We start from the raw sequence: 26,951 nt of genomic DNA on the forward strand, positions 1-26,951 counted from the left end.
TTATGATCTAGTAATGATAAACTTTTTGTAAATGAGCATAAGGACATTGTCCTGTCAAAGTGCTCACTGTACTCATTATGTATATTGTGCTCATAAAACAATTTAGTTTATGATATAAACTGCAATGTGTTAAAACCTAATAAGAATCAATTTAAACCTCATGATTTTTTATATAATGCCTCAGCTTTACTAACGTTAGCGATATTGCTAGCTATTAATTGTCTGTCACTGGTGGTCAATTAAGCTGTCAACAAACGTTAAAAATGACCAAAAAAACAAGCAGAAACAACTATTCAGTCTTACCTGTGAAAGACAATATCCCGAGATCTGTTTTTATTCTTGTGCGATGGTTTGTAGATTCCCAAGCTGAGTCAGGTATCTTTTTGCTTTTATTGATATGAGAGTTATGGAGCGTTGCCCGGACCAATGTGGCGCCCAATGAGGCGTCTAGGTATTTATATATGTCTATGGTATGAACACGCCCCCTGCCGTCCTCTGTCTAGCTCTAGTTTCGTTAGTAACGGAGTGACGCTGTTCTGTTTCCAAGCGCAACCCAGAAGCACAACAAGGCTCTTCTCGCTAACGTTCATTACAAATCCTCCAGTCGTTCACTTAATTCCCAGTCTGTTTTCATAACTGTGCCTTAATCGAAGGCATAGTCGGCATATTCGAACGTTCTGTATTTAATTCTCGTGACGTTTATTTCTCTTCTTGTTAAAAGTCTTTTTCTGCATCACTCTGCTGTAATGGTAAGTAGCTTAGCCAGCTAATATTAGCTTAAGGAAAATTAGTGAACAAACCATGCATGTGGCTTCAATTCACCCGTTTATTCAACTACATTTTATTTCTGAGCAATAAGCTCATCTGATCTAAAAAATAAGCAATTTAAAGAGGGGGCGCAAGAAAAGACTATATCTATAAGGTGACGTTAGGTTGTAACGTTATCAGGCCATGATATTCAAGCATGCCCGTGACTTCAGTGTAACATAATATTATTTAGTTTTATTTGTTTTACAGCTACAAGAAATATCAAATCCCAAGCTGTTCAGAAATCACTGTAATTTTTGCAGATCAAACAGTAATCACTTGCCTGTACTATCATTATTGATATAATTTAAAAAGTTAGTGTTTTTCATTTTGATTAAACATTGCATTAATAAGATACACCATATGGACAATAATAAAACTATTTTCTGTACTTAAAATGACTGCATGAATTGTAAAAATCATATGATTACTATCACATAAACTTGCCATTTGAGTGTTTGATATAAAATTATTATATGAAGATATGAAAGTCAACTTCAAAGTTGTAGTTTGATCGAACTTTAAAACGAAATTCTTCCACTTCTCAGTACAGTAGATTGATGTTAAATTGTGATGTTGCCAGTAGAAGGCGCTGTTTCTCTGTAGTATATATATATTTTTTTTACCACAAACATTGTCTTTAAAGCTTAGCTCAGATTACCCTTACATTTAATATTCTGTGCCTTTACCTACAGGCTGATTTTAGGTTTAATGAGCATCATCAGAATGAGGTGATAAACTACATGCGCTTTGCCCGCTCTAAACGAGCACTGAGACTAAAGACAATCGACTCCTGCTTCCAAGACCTGAAGGACAGTAGGTGAGTGACCTCGTTTATGTATTAGCAGTAACTCCCTTTCTTCTTCTGTCTTCAAATGTTCTTTTCTGACTTTTTTCTTTCCCTCTCTACATCCATACCAAAGGCTCATGGAGGAGACGTATACAGTGGATGAGGTATCTGACATGCTGGACGGGCTGCAGGTACTGGTGCGTGGGGAAGTGGAGATGGAACTCATAAACACGGCTCACACTAATGTGCTGCTGCTGCGACAACTCTTTTCCCAGGCAGAGAAATTCTACTTAAGACTGCAAACAGACATTTCTGAGCTGGAGAACAGGTGGGGATTTGGTGGGGACTTATATTCTGAGTGCATGTTATAAATTTTATTGTGAACAATTCATTTGTGCATTTTTTTATTATTATTTTTTAATGACCTCATAATGTTTAATCAAAATGTCATTAACTGCACCCTACACTGAAAATGACAGACTTGTGTCTCATGACGTATGTGAGACTTCTCTAGTTATTTAGTTAAACCCAACCCTAGCAAGCTTGCATTCTTCGTTTTTTTTTTCTTTTCCGATTATCCATTAGAATTGGATGTCTGTGACCAAAATATGCAAGAAAAGATTTGGTGATACTTCCGTTTTATGGAGACTTTAATGCAAGAAACAAAACATCTATTAATACAAATGAACAGGAGCATAACATGCCTCTTACTTCTTTTTAAAAAGATCTGATAAAAGTCTATATTTATCTATCTTTTTTCTTTCTTTCTTTTCTCGCCATGAATAGGGTGGTAGCTGGCATGGGGTTACACTACAAACAAACTCTTCCTTCTTACATCATCAAAATAGTATTTTGTGTACTTTTATTTATTTAGTAGGTGGTCTTTTTAGTTTAAGTTTAATCATGTTAAATAAACCCATTAAATGGCTACTTGAAAAAGAAATAAATATACATTTTAGTTGTGTTGAATGTTTTATTGTATGACATGAAAAAGGCTGTGGACTGATGCAAGACACTTGCACAGCTAAGTCAGAAAGAATTTATTATTTATTATTTTTATTTAAGAGATTTATAATCTCTTGCAAATTATGTGAGTATTTTCAATGGGTATTGCTTTCAGATATAAACACCTTTTTAATGGATCTGCAGGCAGTAGATTGTGTAGACTGAAATTAGAAGTATTTAGGTGAAACTTATTTAAAACTGCCTACTAATGTGGAATGTCTAAAGAAGTTGTGAGGAAAAGTTTAGGAAGAGTTTTTAGACTGGGTTTTATAAGCATAAATGGTGGAATGATGGTACATAGGTCTGCTGGGTTAAAAAAGTTTCTAGGTGTAACTGTAGACTGACTTTTGGCTAGCAGGAGCCTCAAGGTGTAACTTATTTTTTGTGGCATGAACCTGGAATGGGGGAAGCTCGGTGAAGAAATTTAGCTCAGTAAATGCATACTGATGAACCAGAACTGGGCAGTTACAGGTGAAGGAGAGAAACAGAAGGACAGAAGATGAGAGAACATGTCATTGATGCACTTCAGTACCCTACTTCTTCACAAATACATCTAGTGCTAGTCTGATAACAAAAGGTGCATACGGTTGGGGTACTGATTAATAAATCATTCCAACAGTTGCTACCATGCAGTTGCTGAATGCAAAAACCAGTACACCACTAACCAAGCATTAACAAAGTTTCTTAGTGTTGTAATTATCTATATTCATAGCTCATTGTGCTAATCACTGTAATGAATTAGCATAATTTTGGAATGGCTTAGGATGGGGAATTGGAGGCAGAATTCTTTATTTCTCTAAAGAGATCAAATCTGTGAGGCAGGATCTGTCAGTAAATGTGACCTATGCACCCGCTCTACTGTCAAAGCCACTTACTTTCCACTGCTCTGGTCGGGCCTCATGCTGAAAGGTCAACTGAAAGTCATAATTTAACTAGCAAGTAGATTTCTTTCTTGATGATGAAGACATTTGAGAATTATGTAGACGTTTGGAATGCACTTTGCAAAGGGAGCGATGCAATTTCCTTATTATCTTCAGCTGGCATGTTCCCGTGACAATACAACACATTGTCCGTCAGCAGATGTCGCTGTTTTAATGGGATAACTTAAACATAAAGCTTAACTGTTGAAAATGTTTTTATTTTTTATTACATTTAAAAAAAAGTTTTATATATATATTATTGTTTATATATTATATAGCATATTTTAAAAACTGCTGATGTGGCAGTAATGATGGGAAAAAAATATTCAATGGTAAAAAACTTTGTATTTGAACTTGATTTTGGTGAAATGTAAATAATATAATATAATGACACATGCAATGGTAGCACTATACAATAATATTTAAATTAGTTAATAATTAGTTATTAACTAGCATGAGCATACAATACATTTACTATAGATATACTATAGACCAGGGATCCTCAAATCTTACACTGGAGGTCCAATGCACTGCAGAGTTTAGCTCTAACCCTAATCAAACACACCTGAGAATGCTAATCAAGGTCTTCAGGATCATTAGAGAATCACAGGTAGGTGAGTTTCATCAGGGTTGGGGCTAAACTCTGCAGTGCATTGGACCTCCAGGGTAAGATTTGAGGAACCCTGCTATAGACTATACTATACATTTATTATAGTATTTATTATCTTTGTTAGTTAATGAACTACAGTTGTTCATTGGTAGTTCATGGTAGTTCACCAGGGGCGGAGTGGGGCACTAAAATTCTGACCGCACCGGCCCACAACCCCCCCCCCCCTCCCCCTCCCCCCTTTAATATAATACTAAATCTTTTTTTTTTTTTTTTTTTTAATCTGGATGAAGACCCAGATTATGTTATGTTTCTTTTTGTTTCTTTGTGTCTACGCATTTTGGAAGGATTTACCGGATATATGAACCCTGACCACTAGATGGCACTAGACAAATGCAGATTATTGACAATAAAGTGTAGGTTTAAGGCTTTTATGGGTTTTCCATTAATAAACAGAAGCTGAAATATAACATTTGTATGCATTTGCATTATCTGTGTACAAGTGTTAATATATATTACTACGTACATTATTTTAATAAAAAGTTTTTAAAAAAAGCACATTAGTGTCTCAAAATAGCAAAATTTAGTACACTATAGATGTTTAAAAAATTATCTTAAGAAGTACTATATAATTTTTAGTATATTAAGTATAAAATTAGTGTGTGAAAAACAGAGTAAGTTTTATTTAAGTGCATTATGGAAGTGCACATTTCTTCCATTTGGGGTAGTTACACTGTGGTTATTTGCTTATTACATTACTTGACCACCGCTGCAGCACCTTTACTGTCATTTTGCATTTTTATAGAAATAAAAATAATTTACTGCAGTTGTAAAATGTAAGCTACAATTCTAAACTGAAAGCATCTGACAACAGGGTTACCAGGTCTATATAACATAACTAGCCCAAATGGCCAGTCAAGAACAACCCAAAATAGCGCTCTGACTATATCCCAAATATCAAAACTTATATATGTCATTTCCATATCTAAAATACACATTTTACAGTCATGCACATTGATCATAAACACAGCTCAAAGGCTTCCTACCAGTAGCCTTAACAAAACCTAACATCAAGCACTGTTTTGTCATAGGTAGAATGCAAAATATTTAAATACAAGCATTTCATTGAAATTTAATTTCTGCAATATTTCAAACCTTTAAACCACTGGGGGAAATCAACCCATTGCAGCAGTTTAAAAGTAGACCAATTCCGTGGGGAAAAAACGTGGACTTGGCAACCCTGCATCCAACACGAGTCCGAAATTTTCGCACGTTAAAAAATAAATACAGGTTATGTTAATCGAGTTGAAACACTGCCTGAAACCTTCGTCCATCATAAAAAAAATCGGATCAGGTTCGATTTTCTGCATTTCGCATAATAAGCATTTTGAAGGATGGCGAATATGAGAAAACTGAAAAAACGTATACGAAAATCGGACTCACTGTGCAATGACCTTTAGATTTGACTGATCACGGGTCGAAAGTACGGAGCGATGACTAAAAAAAAGACCATGCTGGAGGATTTGCTGCTCAATCTTGTGCTCACTGACAAATATCTATTATAAGATATGCTGCTCTCTTTACACACAGTGCGCATTATCGCAAAATCGAAAGTAAAAGTAAACAGCGCGAGCACTCATTTAAAAGTGATTTCTATACCCTGAATATTGAAAGTGCGAAAATTATATACAATTTTAGAATGTTTGCGGGTGCGGCCGGTAAAAAAAAAAATAAAAATACGGAGCTCGACTGAATATCGCACCAATTTTGTGATTGGCTATGTAGTGTGGGGCTCGGGTGGGCCAAGCTTCTGATTGGGTGGGCCAGGCCCACCCTGGCCCCCCGTGGAGCCAGGTCTGATTTGGCCGCTATTTGCGGAGAATTCAGTAACGTCAATGATTCTAATAAGCTCAGGCCGGTCGCGTTCGCCTCGCACCCGCTCAGTTTGTGATCCGCTGTGTAAATCCTTCGGCCCTGTAGTTCACGGTGCATTAAATAATGTTATACACAACTTTTGATTTGATAATGCATTAGTAATTAATAATGCAAAATGTTGAAATTAACATTAAAGGGATAGTTCACCCAAAAATGAAAATTTGATGTTTATCTGCTTATGCCCAGGGCATCCAAGATGTAGGTGACTTTGTTTCTTCAGTAGAACACAAACAAAGATTTTTAACTCAAACCGTCATATAATGGCAGTCAATGGATACCAAATCTTTAAGAGTAAAAAAAAAAAAACATACACAGACAAAACCAAATTAAACCTTGCGGCTTGTGACGATACATTGAGGTCTTAAGACACATAACAATCATTCTGTGCAAGAAACTGAACAGTATTTATATCATTACCTCTGATCCACCGGAAACATTCATCAGTTTGGAGCGCGTTCACGTGATGCGTCAACATGCTCTGGCAATGTAGTCAGTGAAAAGTCAACACTCCCAGATGAGTTTGCACAAGGAAATGTAATCATTTAGTTTTTAATCGGTTGCCAGAATCAGGATAAGCACAAGTAATTACCATTTTGAGAGGCCAATATGCACTATGTAAACAATGAGTGATGTATACGCGCGACAGATCGCTACTGCGCATGCATCTACTATGGCACATCACGTTGACGCATCGTGCACCACCTGTTAGGAACGTGCTGAGGAGAGTAGAACGTTGCGATTGATCAGAGGAAAATAATGATTTAAATACTGTTCAGTTTTTTGCACAGAACGATCGTTTTGTGTCTTAAGACCTCAATGAATTGTCACAAGCCCCAGGGTTTCATTTGGTTTTGTCTGTGTATGTTTTTATTTACTCTTAAAGATTTGGTAACCATTGACTGCCATTATATGACTGACAGACTGCAACGGTTTGAGTTACAAAGTTGAGAAACAAAGTCACCTACATCTTGGATGCCCTTGGGGTAAGCAGATAAAAATCTCATTTTCATTTTTGGGTGAACTATCCCTTTAATGAATGCTGCAGAAGTATTGTTCATTCTTGGTTCGTGTTAACTACACTAAACACATGATACTGATTTTTGTTGCCAAATGGAACAGTTGGAACAGTTGTTAAATAAACAATTAAACTGAACTATTAAGCCTGTATATCTGCTTGACTGTTTTATTGATCACCGAGAGAGCATTGACTTGGAATAATGTTGGTTCAATATAAAAATGAAAAATTTTAAAAGTAGCTTAGATGTAGTAAGATACGTTTGCCAAGTTTATGTAGCTTAGGGCCTAAGAACAATCATTTCAAATTGAAATTTGCCTTGTGACGGTTCGGTACGAATACACGTATCGTTACACCCCTATGAATTAGGTTTTTGTGCATGTGAATTAGCTTTTATGTAAATTTGAAGGTGCATGTGTGTATCTTATCTTTTGTGTGAAGTATTGAGACCAGTCTGCTTCCATTAGTGTGCCTCAGCAAAAATTTGGGGTCATGTCAAAAATGTTGAGAACCACTATTTAAAGCAGGGATCCTCAAATCTGGCTCGCGAGATCCTTTTTTCCTGCAGAGTTCAGCTCTAACCCTAATCAAACACACCTGAGCATACTAATCAGTGTCTTAAGGATCATTAGAAAATCACAGGTAGGTGAGTTTGATTAGGGTTGGAGCTGGATCTTGCAAGCCAGATTTGAGGATCCCTGGTTTAAAGGGATAGTTCACCTAAACATGAAATCTGTCATTATTACCTACATGTTGTTTGAACCCATGTTTTTTCTTGTTGTTTTATTCTCTTTACATGTGTAACAGCTGTATGTGTTTGTGTATGATCCTCCCTCCTTGATACATCAGGGATGGGCCTCACACAGAGGGAAAACACCCATATTTACACGTCCTATGTGTACACCGCAATCTTCACAGACTGTGCACACATCTTAATGTTATGCCTACCACAAACTGTTTTCACAAGGAGAAGGAGGGGCTTTATTTTTCCTTTTAGAACAGTGTAACTGACATGTATGTGTTTTTTAGAGGCTCTTTCTATCTCCCTTTTTTGACAACCGAGAATCTGAGCAGGTGCATCTGCTTTTGTCATTGGTTTTTTTTCTTTTCTTCTGTAGCTTTGAGATATGTAACATTAACTCTGCTTTTTAATGGATTTAAAATAGTAGTATAGTTTTTTCACATTATTTTTATTGCCCTACTGTCTACTAAAAATTCAATGATGTAATTCTAAGCTAAAGTCATAATATTGTTTTAATGACCATTTTTATCCTACTATGGCTTAGAATTGAACAGGCTGTTCATATAAAATGATCAAGGTAAAAATGTTCTAATGCTGAGCTAATTTTGAGGACAAGTAGAGCTGCAGGTGCAGTGTGTAAACGTGATATAACGTGAGATCGTATTTATTTTTTAAAGTGCAAAAATTTTGGACAAAATTTCGCAATGGCCTTTACTTGAGAAAGCTTAAGTCAAGGTGAACTCGACCTAGTCATAGAAGCCAGGCTGGAACACCACTGCTTTTAGATCGCTTTATTCCAGAGAAAATTAGGTTTGTGCTGGAGCATAACTATCCGCAGACAGCTACACTCTGAACAGAGGTTGTTCACTTAAAGCCCTGAAGAGGGGTGTCACGAATTGAGTCGTCCTGTCATCATAAACTCTTGCACTACACATCATGGACTTCATTCCCCACAAGCCACTGCACTAATCACTGCATTCACCTGCTCCTTGTTTCTCACTGCACTGATTACCGCTCACACCTGCACCTCATTTCTAGGACTGCATTTAAGCCACTCTCACACTCAGCTTCTTCGCAAAGTCTTGTATTGCCCCGGCTGCATTTCTGAGCGTTTCTTCCCGTGTTTGTTTTCCCGTGTTCGATTCCTGGACTCCCTCCCGTGTTTGATTCTCGCTGCCAGCCCCGACCTTTCTGCCTGTGTTTTGACTACGACTTCTGCCTGCCCCTGTGTGTTTGTTTTGTTTTGTCTTATCTAATAAATGCTGTGAATGGATCCGCTCGTCTCCGACCGTCCCTGTGACAAGGGGTAACAGTCTACTCAACCCAAACTTAATAAGCCGGATTCAGAGACAGCCACTTAAAAATACCCAGAAGCCTGGGGAGGCAGCCCTCCTAAACCCATCTGGCTTAACACAGGAAGTACCCTCAAGGCAGCTTGGACATTCTGCTAAATGTCTTAATGCTATACAACATAGATGTAAAAGGCTACACACATACATTAGATGATCTATGATCTGTTGTACCAAATTCATAATAAATCCTTACATTTCTCTCATTCCCCCCCTTTTTTTTATCTTATTAGAGAGTTATTGGAGCAAGTAGCTGAGTTTGAGAAGACTGATTTCAAAGCCAACAGCAAGGTGAGCTCATTGCTGGTAACAACAGTGTGGTCTTGAAGAAAATTAATTAAGTTTCACTATTAGTAGAGACTAATGGGGTAACTCAGGTGTGCATTATTTTCTAAGAATTTAACGGCCCGCCGTCAATTATTCTTTACGTATATTACATGTGACAGCTGCAGCCTGCACAGAATTCACGCATTTTACAGGTTAATGTGTGAAATAAAGCAATAAGCCCTAAGAAGCCATGGTTTACAGTGAATTTATAACAGCCAAGGGGTAAAATGGTTATTCCATATACATAGTAAGGTTTTACCAAATAAAACAGAGCAAATAAAGTGTAATGATATTAATAAAAATAGTATTCTTCCACCAAACGGTGTAGTTCCTCAGAAACAGTTGTGGTTGCAACAAATTGGTTGCGAAGCAACACACAGAAGTAAACAAAGATGTATGTTTGTAGATTAATTTACAACAGCTTAGAACGCAGCTCAACCAATCAGAATCAAGGACTATCAGTTTTATAATAAATTTTCTAGACAAGTGTTTTCCAACCACTATCCTGGAGGCCCCCCAACTTTGCACTTTTACACTTGATTAAGATCATCAACTTATTAGCAGAGACTTCAAGACCTCAAGTGGGTGTGTCAGGCTGTGCACTCCTATTACTTAAGAATGGGAGAAAATGAAATGCCCAAAATAGCGGAAAAGTCCCGCCTTCAAAATGAAAGAGCCAATAGTTGATTAGTAATTGCATTACTGCAGCTGCCGTAAGAAGCCCTGGTTCTTATAGAAACAGGCAGCTTTTGCAAACGCGCTCATGACTGCGCATGCGCATTGGCTGGTCTAGCATCAGAAAGAAGTTATAGCGTGTCATGCTAATCTTATAATGATAGCAAATAAAATAGTCAAAATATAACTTCCCTTAATAATTTGTGATGTTTCGGTCATGGTCACAAGTTTGAGTTCAACTTGTATTTAAAGAGGTATTTAATTTTATGTGTCTTTAATAAATAAAAAAATTATGGTACTATATGACAATACGGTATCTGTTCATGGTGAACTACACTCAACATCTGCTTTATTTGCTTTTAGGTAAATCAGGAGTCTAGTAAGCCAAAACTAGCACCATTGAACGAAGGAGGTGTGTCTGAACTACTCCAGAAGGTATTTTTCTTTTTAATTTGAACAAATCTAATATGTACATATTGTGTATATAAATAAGGTCTGTTTCACTTTCTTTTTTAGGAGATTTCCAGACTACAAGAGGACAATGACAAAATGAAAGCTAGACTTAGAACTTTGGAATCTCAGGTGAAGAAATTGTGAATATAATAAAAATAATAATAATAATAATAATAAATGTAGCTGCAAGCAGCAATTACGGGGCCAAGCATTCAAAGGGAAAATGAGGAGCTAAGGATGGCAGGAACAGCAGACCAACTGCAACAATAAGTAAAAAGAAGCCATTTCAGGATGATTTTAGTCAAAACGACAGAAAAATGATGTAGAACGCCTACTGATATGATTTAATGGCTTATTAGGTTTGACCAACAGGTGGCGCTGTTATCAAATCGATGTGGTGTGTTTAGTGTGAGGTGACAAGGGCACACACAAAGTTTGGTGTCATTATGTCAAAGCTTTGCAGAGATAAAGCCTCAGAATAATTTTGGCATCAAGCCTAAAATTTGTAGAGGCGCTGTACGAAAATAGTTTAATCTATCAACATGAAATCCATAACTTTTTGTCAGCACAGTATGAAGATGATCTGACTCGATTTTGGTGAAAATCGGACTAACGGTCTAGGACTAGTTCGAAAAAGTAGGTTTTCAACATAAATCAAAATGGCAGACAGGAAGTTTGACCAACTGTGGCATATTTGGTATCTATGTTGTCGGCATGACCCAAGGAATATTTGGAGACTAATTACAATTACAATAGGCTAATGCTATCTACAGTTACTAGCATTTTTGGACATTTTATAATTGATAGTTAATAAATGGTTTATTACTCTTGACCAATAGGTGGTGTAATCACAGTGAAAGTGACAGGTGAAAATGCCACAAACAAAATTTGGTGCAAATATCTCAAAGCTTTGCAGAGATACAGCTATAGATGTGCTTTGGCATCTTTTCAGCAAATTTGTTGATGCGTTAAATGAAAACGGTTTTGAATATCGACACGAAATCCATAACTTTTTGTCAGCATGGTCTGAAGATGATCTGAGTGAAATTTGGTGAAAATCTGACTAACGGTCTAGGAGTTTGAAAAAGTAGGTTTTCAACATGAATCAAAATGGTGAACAGGAAGTTTGGCCAATTTTGGCATAATTGGTATCAATGATCTTGGCCTGACCCAAGGAATATTTTGAGATCACTTTCATTACAATAAGCCATTTTTCTCAGAAGTTATTAGCGTTTTTCTAAATTTATTTATAACTTTTGACCAGAAGGTGGCGATGCCAACAAACTTTTTGAGCACTGTCAGGGCTTGGTGCTGAAGACATATACCGAGTTTCGTAACGATATGTCAATGCGATTGGAAAATATAGTATTTTATGACAAAATTCAAAATGGCTGACGCCCAAAATGGCTGACGTGGGATATGGTTGGACTCAGCATGCTCCTCCGAATCTAACGAGACCAGTTTCGAGATTTTTGGCCAAACCATTGAGAAGTTATAAGCAAAAATACCCAATTTTCATATCTCCTGACCAGTAGGTGGCACTGTGACGAAACACTGCAGGTAGCCTCAGGTCATGCTTGTAATAACACACACCAAGTTTGGTCTCAATACTCCAAAGCATTGCGGAGATATGGCCTAACATCCATTTTTGCACACTTTTCGTAGAATTAATTAGCGTGTTATTCGAGAACGGTTTGTCCAATCAACTTGAATTCCATAAATTTTTGCCAGCATGGTCTGAAGATGATCTGAGCCAATTTTGGTGAAAATCAGACAAACCGTCTAGGACGAGTTCGAAAAAGTAGGTTTTACAAACAATTAATTATAGAAAAAAAAACTAAAACTTACGATTTTTGAAATTCAGTGTTCATTCGACTCTGCATGATCCAATGATTCAGAGAAAAAAATGAATTTTGATTTTGTGCCTTACGGTTCAAAAGTTATTAGCAAAAAGAAAGTGAAATTTTGGACAAGTGGTGGCGCTAGAGAGTTTGAGTTAGAGACTCCAAACTTGCTATGGTTAATGTTGAGACTGCCCTCTATCAGTGTGCCAAATTACACAACTTTCTCGCAAGCGGTTCTATGGGCTGCCATAGACTTCAAGAGCGGAAGAATAATAATAAAAAGAAGAAATCTAACGGATACAATAGGTGCCATCGCACCTTCGGTGCTTGGCCCCTAAATATAGCTGCAAGCAGCAATTACCGGGGTTCGAACATTTAAGGCCTTTTTGGCTTCAATGCTGTTAGGGTGTAGGCCAGTATGAAATAATTGACATATGATATATAGATCTAGTGTTTGAGTGATTATATGACCATTTTTTAGAAGTAGCAATTTGAGGCCATTTAAAATAGAAATTGTGTGGTTTTGAAGCCTTTTTAACTGTTATAGCGCTACCTATGGTCCAATTTCCATTAAACTTTACATGCTTGTTAAGAGTCATCTGACACATTTTTTCACAATTTTTTTGAGTTTTTGTTTAGTTTTTATAGGCTTTTGGGTATATATTGTCATGCCCTTTCCTAAATGACCCTGTTATAGCCAACCAAAGGACAAAATTCAAATTTTTATGTTAATTATTGATCTAGAGAGTCTGGAGAACTGCGCTGCAGTGGTTTGATTGAGATTGGGTGAAAAACCTAGGATTTATTTAGCAAAAGTAGGTTTTTAACATAATTGTGAATATTTAATGAACGATTTGATTGACAGCAATGGTTCTTGAGGCAAAGTGGTTCAACATGAGGAGATCTATCAAATAATATGCATATTGTGTGGATGTGTGAAACACCACATGATTACAGAGCCATAAAACTTGTTAGTGCCAACTAGTGGCCGATTTCTTTCAAAATGTATACAGACCTTTAAAGAAATGAGTTGAACATGCCCACCAAGTTTCGTTTTGATCAGCCTCCATTAACCTTGTCAAATAGGTGCTCAAATTTAATTGGCCGATGGCGGCCATGTTTTTTGAGATATGCCACTGTCCTCATAAACACTTGTGCCACGTTGGACCAAGACACGTCATACCAATTTTCAAGCCTATCGGACCAATGGTTACGTATTTATAGCCGTTTATATGTTTTTTTTTCGTCTCATACCGCCACCAAGTTGCAGAGCTGCGCATTTTTTTATTTGACCAAAGATTGAGCTTATACACATGTACCGAGTTTGATGAAGATATCTCATTCCGTTCAAGAGTTATAGCTAAATGTAGCAATTGGCTAACATTAGCATAGAACGTTTTGCTGTTCCTATCCGACCGTGAGTCGAAATTTCAACTTTTTTTTTGATAATTATTGATATTCATTGTCCAGAGAATATTTTTGCACTGGTTTGGTTCTGATCAGGCGAAAAACCTAGGACTAGTTCACAAAAGTAAGTTTCGGATATAAGTCCATTTTTCGAGGACAACCGTACATCATAGCTCAATTTTCGTGCTGACCCAGGGAATGCAACAATGTAAAGTTTTTTTAGTCTACGACAAACAGTGTACGAGCTACGGCCAGAGTACCGAGCAATGTACCGAGCAATGCTACTACGATCTGACCAAGTTTCAGCTTTCTAGGCCTTACAGTTTGGGCTGCATGGAGAAGAATAATAATAAAAAAAATCCTTACAATTGCACTACGTGCTCAAACCCCTAATAATAATAGTAGTAGTAGTAGTTGTAGTAAAAACTCAGTATGTCTTTACTGAATTGGTAAACTTGATACATACTGTGGTCCCAGAATTTTGCTTGTTTCATTAAAAAAGCCACTTAGTTTAAGTGTTTAAATAGATCTAGGAGCCATTTTTATGATACATTATTTTGTATGTTGCATGTATAACTGTTGTTTTGTAGGCCATGAGTGCTCTGGATGAGAAGTCCAAAGCAGAGAGAGCCTTGAAAGACCTTCAGAAGAGCCAAGGAGATCAACAGGTATAAAGGCCTGGAAATACAGCGCTGTTGTATGTGCTTCGTCTGCATGGACACCAAAATTGGGCTGCACACTGTAGGTGTGTGCGGATGTCCGCAGACACTTCTGATGATGACTTGTATGGGTATTAAGACTTGTATCGCGTAATAAAATGTAATAATGACTCTTACTGAAAATATGTATTAGAAAACCAATGAAAGATTTAATTCTTTTTTTTTAAATCCACTACATTTTACACATTTTGGACTATGGGGAGATGGTATTATTTCGATGCTGTTAAATGGTTGCACTTGGTGAGCTACCTGTAAATAAAAAGTAAGCTCTTTTAGTAGCTGTGGTCTGATAAAAGCCTCAAAGGCATCAGGGCTAGGAACAAAGTTTTACAATTTTGTTCTTCTCTTTTTGCCCTTTGACAGAATATTTGAACCAAAATCGGCACAATGTGGCATCATGTCATGTATTTTATTTTATTCAGTTGTGTTGCAGTAGGAACAGTTAGCACCAGTAACCTCATGCCATTGAAATAATGGCTCCCCCCATAGTCCAAAATATGTATAAAATGATTTTTTAAATAACATAAATCTTTAATTGGTTTTCTACTACACATTTCAGTAAGGGGCATCATAAATGTTACATTAAGTCATACAAGTCCTAATACCTGGGGTTCTCTTTAAATACATCACTGACTGAGCCAAACCAGCAATTTTAGCGTTTAGCTTCATGCTGGCAGACATTTGTTTTTGTTCGCATTGCAATTTGCAGGCTTTGTCAGTGTCTCTGCAAACTCATAGAGTGTTATTCAGTGTTGTTGGTAATATGACTTATTTTGTTTTGTTTTACTATTTCTCTGACCATTTGCTTTATAACTTTATGTTTGGCTTCATGGAAACTATGTGGTATGTGCTGTATAATATATGCTTGTAAAGTTTTTAAAGTTTTTTTTTTTTACAAAAAGCAGTATAATGGCAAAATATTTACAGGCATTTTCTTTGGTAGTCTGCAAAACATGCTCAGGAGATCGCAAATCTAGAAGGCACAGTTGCAGCGATACAGGCTGATTTTGAAAAGACCCTGAATGCCAGTGCAGCTTCTCAGAAAGACCTGCGGGACAGCCTGGTATCTGCTAAACATGACCTGCTCCGTGTCCAGGAGCAACTTTCCCTTGCTGAAAAGGTACACTGCACATTTCGATTCAGCACTGTAGCACTTATCAGACACTAATACGACTGTTCACACTGAAATCACATTGTTTACACTGAAATCACATTGCAAATAACTGATAAATATTCAGTTTATTTCCACATATGTGTAACGGAGAAGGCTCCCAGACCTCCTTCTCCTTCGCACCACCAGAGGGAACCCTCTCCTGAATATTAATTCGGTCACATTCGGACTCCATCTCCCACACTCCTTCATTCCTGGGACTGACACACCCACACATACACACACACACCTGCCGCTCATTATCAGAACTGCTTATAAGCTCTATACACACACTAGTCTTCGCGAAGTCTTGATTTGCCCCGGCTGTCATCTCTGAGCGTTTATTCTGTGTTTGCCTTTCTTGTTGCCATCTCGGACTGTTAATCTACTTCTGAAGCCTCTCTGTTTTCCCTGACCTCGGACTGTTTACTGGATTATTGATTCTCGCCGCCTGCCCTGATTTACGCCTGCTCTGACTTCTCTCTTGCCTCGCCTACGTTACCCCTGCTCACGGTGATTGACCTTTTTCTGTCTGACTACGATTGTAATAAAAACTGCAAATGGATCTCCATGCTTCTGACCGTTCCTTACAGAAGACTTCGCCTGACAGCGATCCAGCAGCCGTCAATCAGCTGACTACTGAGCTTTCTGACCAAGCCGCCCAGCTCGCTCTGCATCGACAACAGCTCTCTCACTTAACTACACTCACGGAGGAGCTCGTCCAAGCAGTACGGAGCCTACAACTTACACCGACAGCACCCACACCTGTAGTCGCTCACGCCATGACGCCACCAGCCGTTTCGGCCGCCGCCGCGAGCCCGCCGGCCAGCATCAGCCCACGCCTCGCCTTCCCGGAGAAGTTCAGCGGAGACCCAGCTCAGTGTAAGGGATTTTTGCTTCAATGCTCGCTCTTTGTGAACCAACAACTTTCACTATACCCCACGGATTCTAGTCGCATAGCCTTTGTTTGTTCACTACTCACCGGGAGGGCGTTGGATTGGGCAACAGCGGTTTGGCGTACGGAGGAACGGCTTTCCCCACATTTGATGCCTTCCTTCAGAACTTTCGAGAGGTCTTTGAGCACTCAGCTGGGGGTCTGAGTACCGGCGATCAATTATTGGCGCTGTCACAAGGGAGACGGACGGCCGCGGATTATGCGCTCACGTTTCGTACTTTGGCCGCACAAACACTGTGGGTGGAGGATACGTTAAAGCTGCTCTTCAGACGAGGATTAAGCGCCGAGCTGCAGTCTGAACTAGCTTGCCGTGATGAGGGTCGCACCTTGAACGAATTCATTGAGCTAGCCATCAGAGTGGATAACTTGATTCGCTCTCGTCGTCCCTCACATGCCTCGAGGCGTTTTCTGTCCGAGACTCCTACTAATGATGAACCCATGCAAGTCGGCGTTACCCATCTGACTCAGGAGGAGCGCGAACGACGGATGCAGAATCACCTATGTCTATACTGTGGACAGGCCGGTCATGTGAAAGCTTCCTGTCCCATCCGAACAGCCATCCAGCCCCGAACGGTGAGTGAGATCTCCTCTTCTACCTCCAATATTAAATTACCAGTTACCATATATACCACTAAACTCTCCAGAACCACCACTGCACTAATTGACTCCGGTGCCGCTGGTAATTTCATGTCGCTTGAATTCGCTCGGCAGCTCGATATTACCCTCACCTCATGTTCCTCTTCTTTGGCAGTGGAGGCGCTAGATGGCCGGCCGCTTGGTAAAGGAAGAGTTCAAGAAATTACAGAGGAAGTACGACTACAAATAGGAGCTCTACACAACGAGCGCATCAGATTCTTTATCATCCACTCCCCTCATCATAACATCATCCTCGGTTTACCCTGGCTACGAACACACAATCCACACATTTCATGGAGAGAGGGAGAGATTCTGCGATGGGGCCCTTCTTGTCTTGAGCGATGCCTGTCTCCAATCATCCAGTCAGAACCTAGGTACCACTCACCACCCCAACCCGACGCTGACACTGCCCTCCTACCCTCAGTTTATATGGATTTACTTACTGCCTTCAGTAGAGAGAGAGCTTCCCAGCTCCCCCCTCACCGGTCTGTGGATTGTGCCATCGAATTACTCACTGGAAAATCACCTCCCAAAGGACGCATTTTCCCCCTCTCTCAACCCGAATCCGAGGCTATGGACAAATACATTAAGGAGGAGCTTGCCAAGGGATTTATTCAGCCATCCACGTCACCCGCCTCGGCCGGATTCTTCTTTGTTAAGAAAAAAGATGGTGGACTTCGACCCTGTATTGATTATCGTGGCCTGAATGAGGACTGTTAAGTTCCGTTACCCCTTACCCTTAGTTCCTGCAGCCCTCGAACAGCTCCGCCAGGCCAAATTCTACACTAAGTTGGACCTGCGTAATGCCTACAACCTCATCCGCATCCGAGAGGGGGATGAGTGGAAGACGGCCTTTTCCACCACTAGTGGGCACTACGAATACCGTGTAATGCCCTTTGGCCTGGCCAACAGTCCTTCAGTATTTCAGTCTTTTATGAATGACGTGTTCCGAGACATGCTGGGAAAAGGGGTGATTATTTACTTAGACGACATCCTGATCTACTCTAACTCCCTACCCGAACATATCCAACAGGTCCGAGCTGTTCTGCAACGGCTGATTCAATACCAACTTTATGCCAAGATGGAGAAATGCGAATTTCATCAGAGCGCCATCTCTTTCCTAGGGTATGTGATCAGTCAAGAGGGTGTCACGATGGAGGAGGAGAAGGTAGAGGCTGTTCTGAAGTGGCCACGTCCACAGACCCTCAAGGAATTACAGCGGTTCCTTGGATTTGCTAATTTCTATAGGCGCTTTATCCGCAACTTCAGTTTGATTGCTGCTCCCCTCACAGCCATGACTAAACGCCAGACGCAACGACTCTCCTGGTCACCTGAAGCACTGCAGGCCTTCGATGAGCTCAGAACACGATTCACCTCGGCACCTATTCTACGCCATCCAGACCCGGAACGGTCATTCATTGTGGAAGTGGACGCTTCCAACACCGGGGTAGGCGCCATCCTCTCTCAACGACACGGCGATCCGGCTAAGATGTACCCATGTGCATTCTTCTCACGGAAACTTTCTTCCGCCGAAAGGAACTATGATGTTGGCAACCGCGAGCTGCTCGCCATGAAACTCGCCCTGGAGGAGTGGCGACACTGGCTAGAGGGTTCCAACTATCCATTCATCATTCTCACAGACCATAAGAACCTTGAATACCTCCGCTCCGCCAAGCGTCTCAACCCCAGGCAGGCTAGATGGGCACTATTTTTCACACACTTCCAGTTCACTGTCACTTACCGACCTGGCACCAAGAATACCAAGGCAGATGCACTCTCTAGACAGACAGAAAACCTACCCTCTCCTGACCATCAAGAGAACATCCTGCCTGAAAGACTCTTGGTGGCTCCTATTCAGTGGGACATCATCACTGAGATCAAGAACCAGCAAGCACCTCCACCTCCTGAGTGTCCTCCAGGCCTTTTGTTTGTTCCCGAGGCTCTTCGACAACGACTTCTCACCCAGGTACACGCCACACCTAGTTCAGGACACCCTGGAATCAATGCCACCATTCAACTATTAAGGAACCGTTTCTGGTGGCCCACGTTAGCCACAGAGACCATCCAATATATTCGGGACTGTACCCCCTGCCAAATCTCTAAGTCACCCAAGTGTCTCCCAGCCAGCTTGTTACAGCCCTTACCTCTTCCTCGCTGACCATGGTCCCATCTCACCATAGACTTCATCACCGACTTACCTGTCTCCCAGGGCAACACTATTATACTCACCATAGTTGACCGTTTCTCCAAGGCTTGCCGTTTAGTCCCACTGCCAAAGCTTCCAACGGCCTTTGAAACCGCTGAAGTGCTGTGTAATCAGGTGTTCCGCTTCTACGGACTACCCAAGGATATTGTGTCCGAACGAGGGCCCCAATTCACGTCCAGAGTCTGGTCTTCCTTCTTTAAGTTACTCAACATTAACATCAGCCTCACGTCAGGATATCACCCTCAATCCAACGGCCAGACAGAATGCCTGAATCAGGAGATTATCCGCTTCCTTCGCTCATACTGCCATTAGAACCAGTCAGACTGGAGCCGATACCTCATGTGGGCCGAATACGCCCAAAACTCCCTGGTCAAGTCCGCTACAGGCATGACGCCTTTCAAATGCATTCTGGGATTCCAACTGCCAATGTTCCCTTGGTCAGGGGAGCCCTCAGAATTACCCTCTGTTACGGATTGGCTCCAGCGGAGTGAGGAGACCTGGGATCGGGCACACACTCATCTCTCCCGTGCCATCAGACACCAGGCTCTACAGGCAGACCGACGCCGCCGTGCTGGTCCTCGTTACACTCCCGGCCAATGGGTCTGGTTGTCCTCCAGAGATCTGCGCCTCAAACTCCCCAGTCGAAAGCTCAGTCCCAGGTATGTCGGTTTTCTCCCGTATCATTCCGATTAGATCTGCCCACTAACTATCGTATTTCTCCTACTTTTCATGTTTCACTCCTCAAACCCGCTGGTGGTCCGAGAGGAGAGCCCGAGGAGGGAGCCGATCTACAGACCTCCCCCATTCTGGTTGACGGCGAGGAGGCTTATCGGGTGAACGAGTTGCTCGACTCCAGGCGCCGGGGAAATGTCCTACAGTACCTGGTCGATTGGGAGGGTTACGGTCCGGAGGAGCGGTCCTGGGTCAATGCTGGAGACATCCTGGACCCCACACTCATTGAAGAGTTTCACAGGACGCACCCGGAGAGACCGGCCCCCAGACCTCGCGGTAGACCCCGGCGCCGTGTGCTTCCTCGCGTCGGGAGCCGCTCGCAGGGGGAGGGCTCTGTAACGGAGAAGGCTCCCAGACCTCCTTCTCCTTCGCACCACCAGAGGGAACCCTCTCCTGAATATTAATTCGGTCACATTCGGACTCCATCTCCCACACTCCTTCATTCCTGGGACTGACACACCCACACATACACACACACACCTGCCGCTCATTATCAGAACTGCTTATAAGCTCTATACACACACTAGTCTTCGCGAAGTCTTGATTTGCCCCGGCTGTCATCTCTGAGCGTTTATTCTGTGTTTGCCTTTCTTGTTGCCATCTCGGACTGTTAATCTACTTCTGAAGCCTCTCTGTTTTCCCTGACCTCGGACTGTTTACTGGATTATTGATTCTCGCCGCCTGCCCTGATTTACGCCTGCTCTGACTTCTCTCTTGCCTCGCCTATGTTACCCCTGCTCACGGTGATTGACCTTTTTCTGTCTGACTACGATTGTAATAAAAACTGCAAATGGATCTCCATGCTTCTGACCCTTCCTTACAATATGAAAGTCAACTTTAACCTATTGAAAACACTGTTGAAGTCTAGTTTACAAACCTATTGGATTCATTATTTCAAATTTTTTATTTATTTAATAAAATAATTTTTATTCATAACAGTAATTATTATTGTTTATATTTATTGTTTATAAATGTATCTGTCTATAAATAAATAAGTGAAGGTTGATGCGTATGAATCATAAAATGTTTATTTACCAATTAAGGAACTGGATAAGAAATTTCAGCAGACGGCTGCTTACCGCAACATGAAGGAGATTCTCACTAAAAAGAATGAACAGATTAAAGATCTGAGAAAGAGATTACAAAGGTACAGTTTCACTTTGTATATTATGATATCAGTAAAATGTTGTGAGAAACTGTCATTGGTTTAAATTCAATATTTTTGTGAATTTATTGTATTATATTCCCTCCTCAGGTATGAATCAGATGAGTGAACATTTAACTCACAAAGACACACATGAAGAGGTCAGCGGAGATTATCACTACTGGATCTAAAGTATCAGATACACCTTGTTGTACGGTTCAGCGATTTACAGTGGATTAGAAATATTATTTGAACAGGACACTACAATTGTTTAGTTATTCATCCCCTTTATGTATTCTTCAGTGTTTACAGCTAGTTACCTGAGAGGAGTTTTTTCCAAGTACCCTCATGTTTTTGTAGGTTTACTTTGCTTAAGAGGAAATGTATTGCCCAAGGCTTTGCTCTCTACTCCTCCTGAAAAAATACAGCTCACTACTGTTGTCAAATTCTTGTTTCTTGGTAAAGCATTCATTGTTTCAAAGAACTACATATCTGTGCATCTTAATTATAATAATAATATTTTTTTCTGTCTTATGTTTGTATGCATACATTAATCTCATTAATCTACTAGAAGCTTCAGCTGTTGCCACAGGTATATAACCTATACAAACATTTGTGTGTATATAATTTTATAATTAAGAACAGCCCTATGTATAATAAAAAAAAATCTTTATAGTGAAAGTAAAGTCAAGTCACCTTTATTCATATAGCACTTAATACAATACAGATTGTCAATGCAGCTTCAGTGTTAAAGAAGAAAATATTATGCTGGTAATGTAGAAGGACAATAGTTAACAGTCAGTTTTTCAGTTAAAGTCAGTTTGTTGTTGATTTAGTGATTTCATCATCCAGCTCAGTTCAGTTATCTTCAAATAGTTTCTGTGCAATAAAGCCAACAATATTGCCATAAATGAAGTCAAAGGTGACAGTGGCAAGGAACCAAATCTCCACTGACAGATCTCTGTATTTTAAAGGAATAGTTCACCCACAAATTAAAATTTAGGTAAAATTTAGCATTGCATCACTTACTCAGCAATTGATCCATTGAAGTGAATGGGTGTCATCAAATTAACAGCTCAAACAGCTGATAAAAAGATTCCAATAATCCACAAGTAATCCAAATGACTCCAGATGATCAATTAAGGTCTTGTGGAGTAAAAAGCATGTTCGTAGCACGTTTTGTGGCATATTTCTATCGCTTATGGCCAAAATGCAAAAAGTGCATAATCCAATCCTTTCTCCAGTTAAAAAGTACATCCCCATTGTCCTCGATCTTTCATTTTTTAAAAAAAAAACTGTTTTAGCCTGTCTTTATTTGTAAACAGTGCTTGATCTGTGTATATTTTTCTCATGATTTAGACGAGACAAGTTTTTCACCAGGGAAATTAATATTATGGACAGTGAATATTATGGACTCATTTGAATTTAAAAAGAATGATGATGGAATTGTTTCTTAGAAATACACAGCTTCATGAGATATTAATTGATGAACTGGAGTCATGTGAATTACTTGTGGATTATTGTGAATATTTTTTTTTTTCAGCTGTTTGACTCACTCTGACACCATGCATTTATTGCAGAGGAATCACTGGTCAGCAAGTGAAGCTAAATTTCTCCAGATCTGTTCTGATGAAGGAACAAACATGCCTTGGATTGCCTGAGGGTGAGTAAATATTCAGCAAATGTGCATCTATTAGATACAGAGTGACTGACTGAATTACAAATATGTGACCCTGGACCACAAAACCAGTCTTAAGTAGCCAAAAATACATTATGGGTCAAAATTATAGATTTTCTTTTATGCCAAAAATCATGAGGATATTAAGTAAAGATCATGTTTCATAAAGCTATTTTGTAAATCTGCTACTGTGTGTGTGTGTGTGTGTGTGTGTGTGTGTGTGTGTGTATATATATATATATATATATAAAATATTAGTAATATGGATTGCTGAGAACTTTATTTGGACAACTTTAAAGGCGATTTTCTCAGTATTTTGATTTTTTTTGCACCCTTAGATTCCAGATTTTCAAATAGTTATATCTCGACCAAATATTGCCATTCCTAACAAACCATACATCAATGGAAAGCTTATTTATTTAGCTTTCAGATGATGTATAAATCTCAATTTTTCAAAATTGACCTTTATGACTGGTTTTGTGGTCCTGGGTCACATATGTTTATTATTTTGACTGACACTACACTGTCCACATTACTCCAGTCCACATATTTTGTGTTGACCTTTACTCTTCATATTACTTCGATTCTTTTAAAATATTATGTAAACTTCAGAGGTCTGATTGAAAAGCTGAAATGTATATACATTTTAACAGTACAGGCTGATTAGAAACTGAATGCAGTTTTTACATCAGTGGAGACACCAGTGCTTTTAAATGGTTCCTATATAGCACATTTATTGTATATTTATATGCTGTCCACACACTATATTTTTGTAAGACCTATGACCTTTCCCCTTCAATCAGAAAGCATCACTGGAACAGCGGTGTAGGGGTGATATGACTCTACCTGTGGTTGGGGTCTTTCATTGTGCAAATGTAATATTCTATTAGTCTGAAATGCAGTTGTTTACCTGACCTCATAAAGTCTGTTTTTTTTTTTTTTTACAACATTTGTGATCTGAATTATTATTTTTCATCAGAGCTACCTAATGTTTTAGCATTGTGTATCTGGCATTATTTGCTTGCACAGGCATAGTCTGTAAAAAGAAAAGGGGAAATCCATTGCGAGATGACAAAGTGTTCAAAATGTTTTGAACATGCAATAATATTTAAGGACGAAAGATATTTAGTTAATTCTTAATATGACCGACACTTCAAATCTACCTGGTTAAAGTTCCAAAACTTTGTGAAAACATGATGGCTGTTATGTTTCAGAAGTTTTTTTTTTTTTTTTGTATTGTATTGTATTGTAAAGGGTAATTCTATAGTACGGTGATCCTGACTATACAACAACAGACAGAGATGCAAGGTGTTTTTCATCAAAGTTCCCCAAAGTTTGCCTTTTGAGTATTTATGGTTTGTTAAAAAGAGTAGCCAGTGGTAAACTCCTTGATAGTAAATGTTTATAGTGAAACTCTCAAAGCCACTGTCTGCCTTTAAGTAACCCAGTGCTCTCCTGATTTATAATATGAGTGCATGGGTATTCATGGGACTGTATGTATAGGTTTGTATGAGCATTGGTGTTTATCTGTATTAGTTCAAAGGTTTAAACTGAACCCACTTTTTTTTTTTGCACTGACCCTGAAATATTTTGCATGTAAATTATATGAATTCAGGGTAAAATAATTTTAGGGTTAGTAATAATATTAATAGTAATTAGTAATAAGCTGTTAAGGCACTGGCTATGTCTTGCATGGACGAGATACTGTCATTACAACTTTAACTTTGTTAAAGTTCTATGTAAGTGTGAACTCATGAACTGTAGTTTGTCACATTGTGTCACACCACTCGCGTCTGGTGTAGACACGGTGTTACGTTCCTGCAACGGTCCATTTTCTGATGGGAGGGATAGATGGTGAAGCCGAGGTGTAAGAAGATGCTGAGGATTGCGATGGTTGTCTTGTTGGTGGAGGTGAATGAAGTCTTCGGCGTGTAAGCAGCTGATCTTGTGGCCCGACGCCCACACACCGAGGCCTGGGGCTTGGCGGCAGAACTTGGCTGAGAAGGAGGCAACTTTGAGCCAGTAGCTTGTGAGGGAAGCGCCTTAGAGCCAATGGTTTGAGAAGGTGGCACGTTTGAGTCGGTGACTTCTGCTGGAGCATCCAGCTTGTGATCGGAAGGAATAGCTTGATCTCAGACATGGTAGCAATCAGGCAATGCCAGAAAACTGTCGTGGGGCAGAGGTAAGTTGGCTGTATATTTATATGTATTATGCTAGTTAAGATGATTAACTTAAACAAGCTCCACCTGTGTCGAATTGGTTGATTATCTGATCGTTCTTCTCCTGAACCTTGAAACACCATAAAACATAATTTATTCAAAAAGTATTAATATTCCAAGTAAATAAGACATAAGAATGTAAGGCAACAGGACTTGTTTGTAATACTTTTATACTGTATTTTTTAGTCAGTTTGTGCAATAAATACCTGTGACTGTATTTTTATTTGCCTGTTACATGTTTTATATTGCTCAGAAGTGGGTATGTTTAACCAACATTTCACGAGTTCACACTTACATATAATTAGCGGGCGTATAGTAATGCATATTTGGCGTGCTGTCCGGGGAAGGGCTCCAAGCTCGGGAATGGCCCGAACCATTTTAAAAATACAAAAATACCAAGATTAAATGTATTTAAATACAAAATAGTATTTTGTATTTCAAATACATTTATTTGAAATACTGCCCATCCCTGAAAACTACAACTTTTAAATAAAAAACATGCACATCTATGTAAACGGTTTTAACTTATGTTTGTTTCAAACTTAACATGCCAATCATATTACTCATTACCAAGTAAAAACATCCAATATGTGTTATTATCATTAAATCAATTAAAAAATCAAACAAAACAAATCTCAGCACAGAACACAAACAAAAAACAGGAAGTCCTGTTGAAAAAAACAGCATATGCTGGTTAGGTAGGTTTTGATGCTAAGATGCTGGTTAGGTAGGTTTTGATGCTGGTTTATGCTGGTCCTTGACCAGCACATGACCAGCATAAACCAGCTAAGGACCAGCATCAAATCTACCTAACCAGCAAATGCAGTTTTTTTTCACCAGGGAGTGGTTTATTGCTGCTGTGCTATTCAATTTTATTTTCTGAGTGCCAGTAGATTCCAGAAAACAAAGGGATAACTAAAAATCTTTGGTTGTTTGGTTGTTTCTACTGTATTTACAAATACTGACCAGTATTATTGGTTGTGTTCGGTAGAGTTCCCTGTACTGCACCAAAAGCCCCTAAAACTCCAGGGGAATTTTAAGTCAACAAAAACATCTTAGTTTTAGTTGTTGAAACAGTGGCTTCACAGCGAGGTCTTGTGATTAGGGATGCTTTCGTGACTAATGCGGTTAGAAAGTGTTTTGTTGTATAGTGTGGTAGAATTTCAGTTACTTTGGTTGTTTAGTTACTTTAGTTGTTTGGTTAGCAGTGAATGTATTTATCTTTCCTCTAACTTGAATTAACTGAATACATTTTCTACATTTTGAAGCTAAATTCTGTTGTTGGGTACCAAAGGTTGACATTGGTTAAATGTAACTTACAAAAGCAGACCCTGCAAACCAGCCTTGGGCTAGCCTAAGGGCTCCCAGCGCAGGGCCACTGAGACTTTGCTCACTTAGCGCTGACCCTGCATGGGCAGGCTGTTTTGTTCTGTGTTACTGTGATCTAAACTGAGAAAGAAAAACAACAAACCCATGGGCATGGCACCTCAAGTACCCGAAGTATTCATTGGCAAAGCTCACTCTTCCCCCAAAGTCTCTCAACTAGCAGACACTTGAATCCCGAAATCACCCTTTATCTCACTCTCAAATTCAGAATCAGGAAGACTTGAGTTAAAGGAGAATTTTCAATCAGCCT

General features: G+C 39.4%; 1 protein-coding gene across 3 annotated transcripts; it reads left to right on the plus strand.

Annotated features, from left to right (window-relative positions):
• The first annotated feature begins 550 nt into the window (after positions 1-550).
• Positions 551-21,864, plus strand: lztfl1 (leucine zipper transcription factor-like 1). Of its 3 annotated transcripts, XM_073830673.1 has the most exons (11): positions 551-749; positions 1,503-1,627; positions 1,731-1,788; positions 1,873-1,925; positions 9,404-9,461; positions 10,536-10,607; positions 10,689-10,754; positions 14,467-14,544; positions 15,539-15,715; positions 21,318-21,421; positions 21,530-21,864. In XM_073830673.1, exons 1-11 carry the CDS (start codon positions 747-749, stop codon positions 21,546-21,548), a joined length of 813 nt encoding a protein of 270 aa, XP_073686774.1. In that variant the 5' UTR covers positions 551-746; the 3' UTR covers positions 21,549-21,864. The 3 variants fall into 3 exon arrangements, with proteins under 3 accessions (XP_073686774.1, XP_073686772.1, XP_073686773.1); XM_073830671.1 differs by having other exon boundaries at positions 1,731-1,925; XM_073830672.1 differs by having other exon boundaries at positions 1,731-1,925; positions 15,557-15,715.
• Positions 21,865-26,951: the final 5,087 nt, after the last annotated feature.

This window comes from Garra rufa, chromosome 24 (genome assembly GCF_049309525.1).
Source record: "Garra rufa chromosome 24, GarRuf1.0, whole genome shotgun sequence".
NCBI classification, from domain to species: Eukaryota; Metazoa; Chordata; class Actinopteri; order Cypriniformes; family Cyprinidae; genus Garra; species Garra rufa.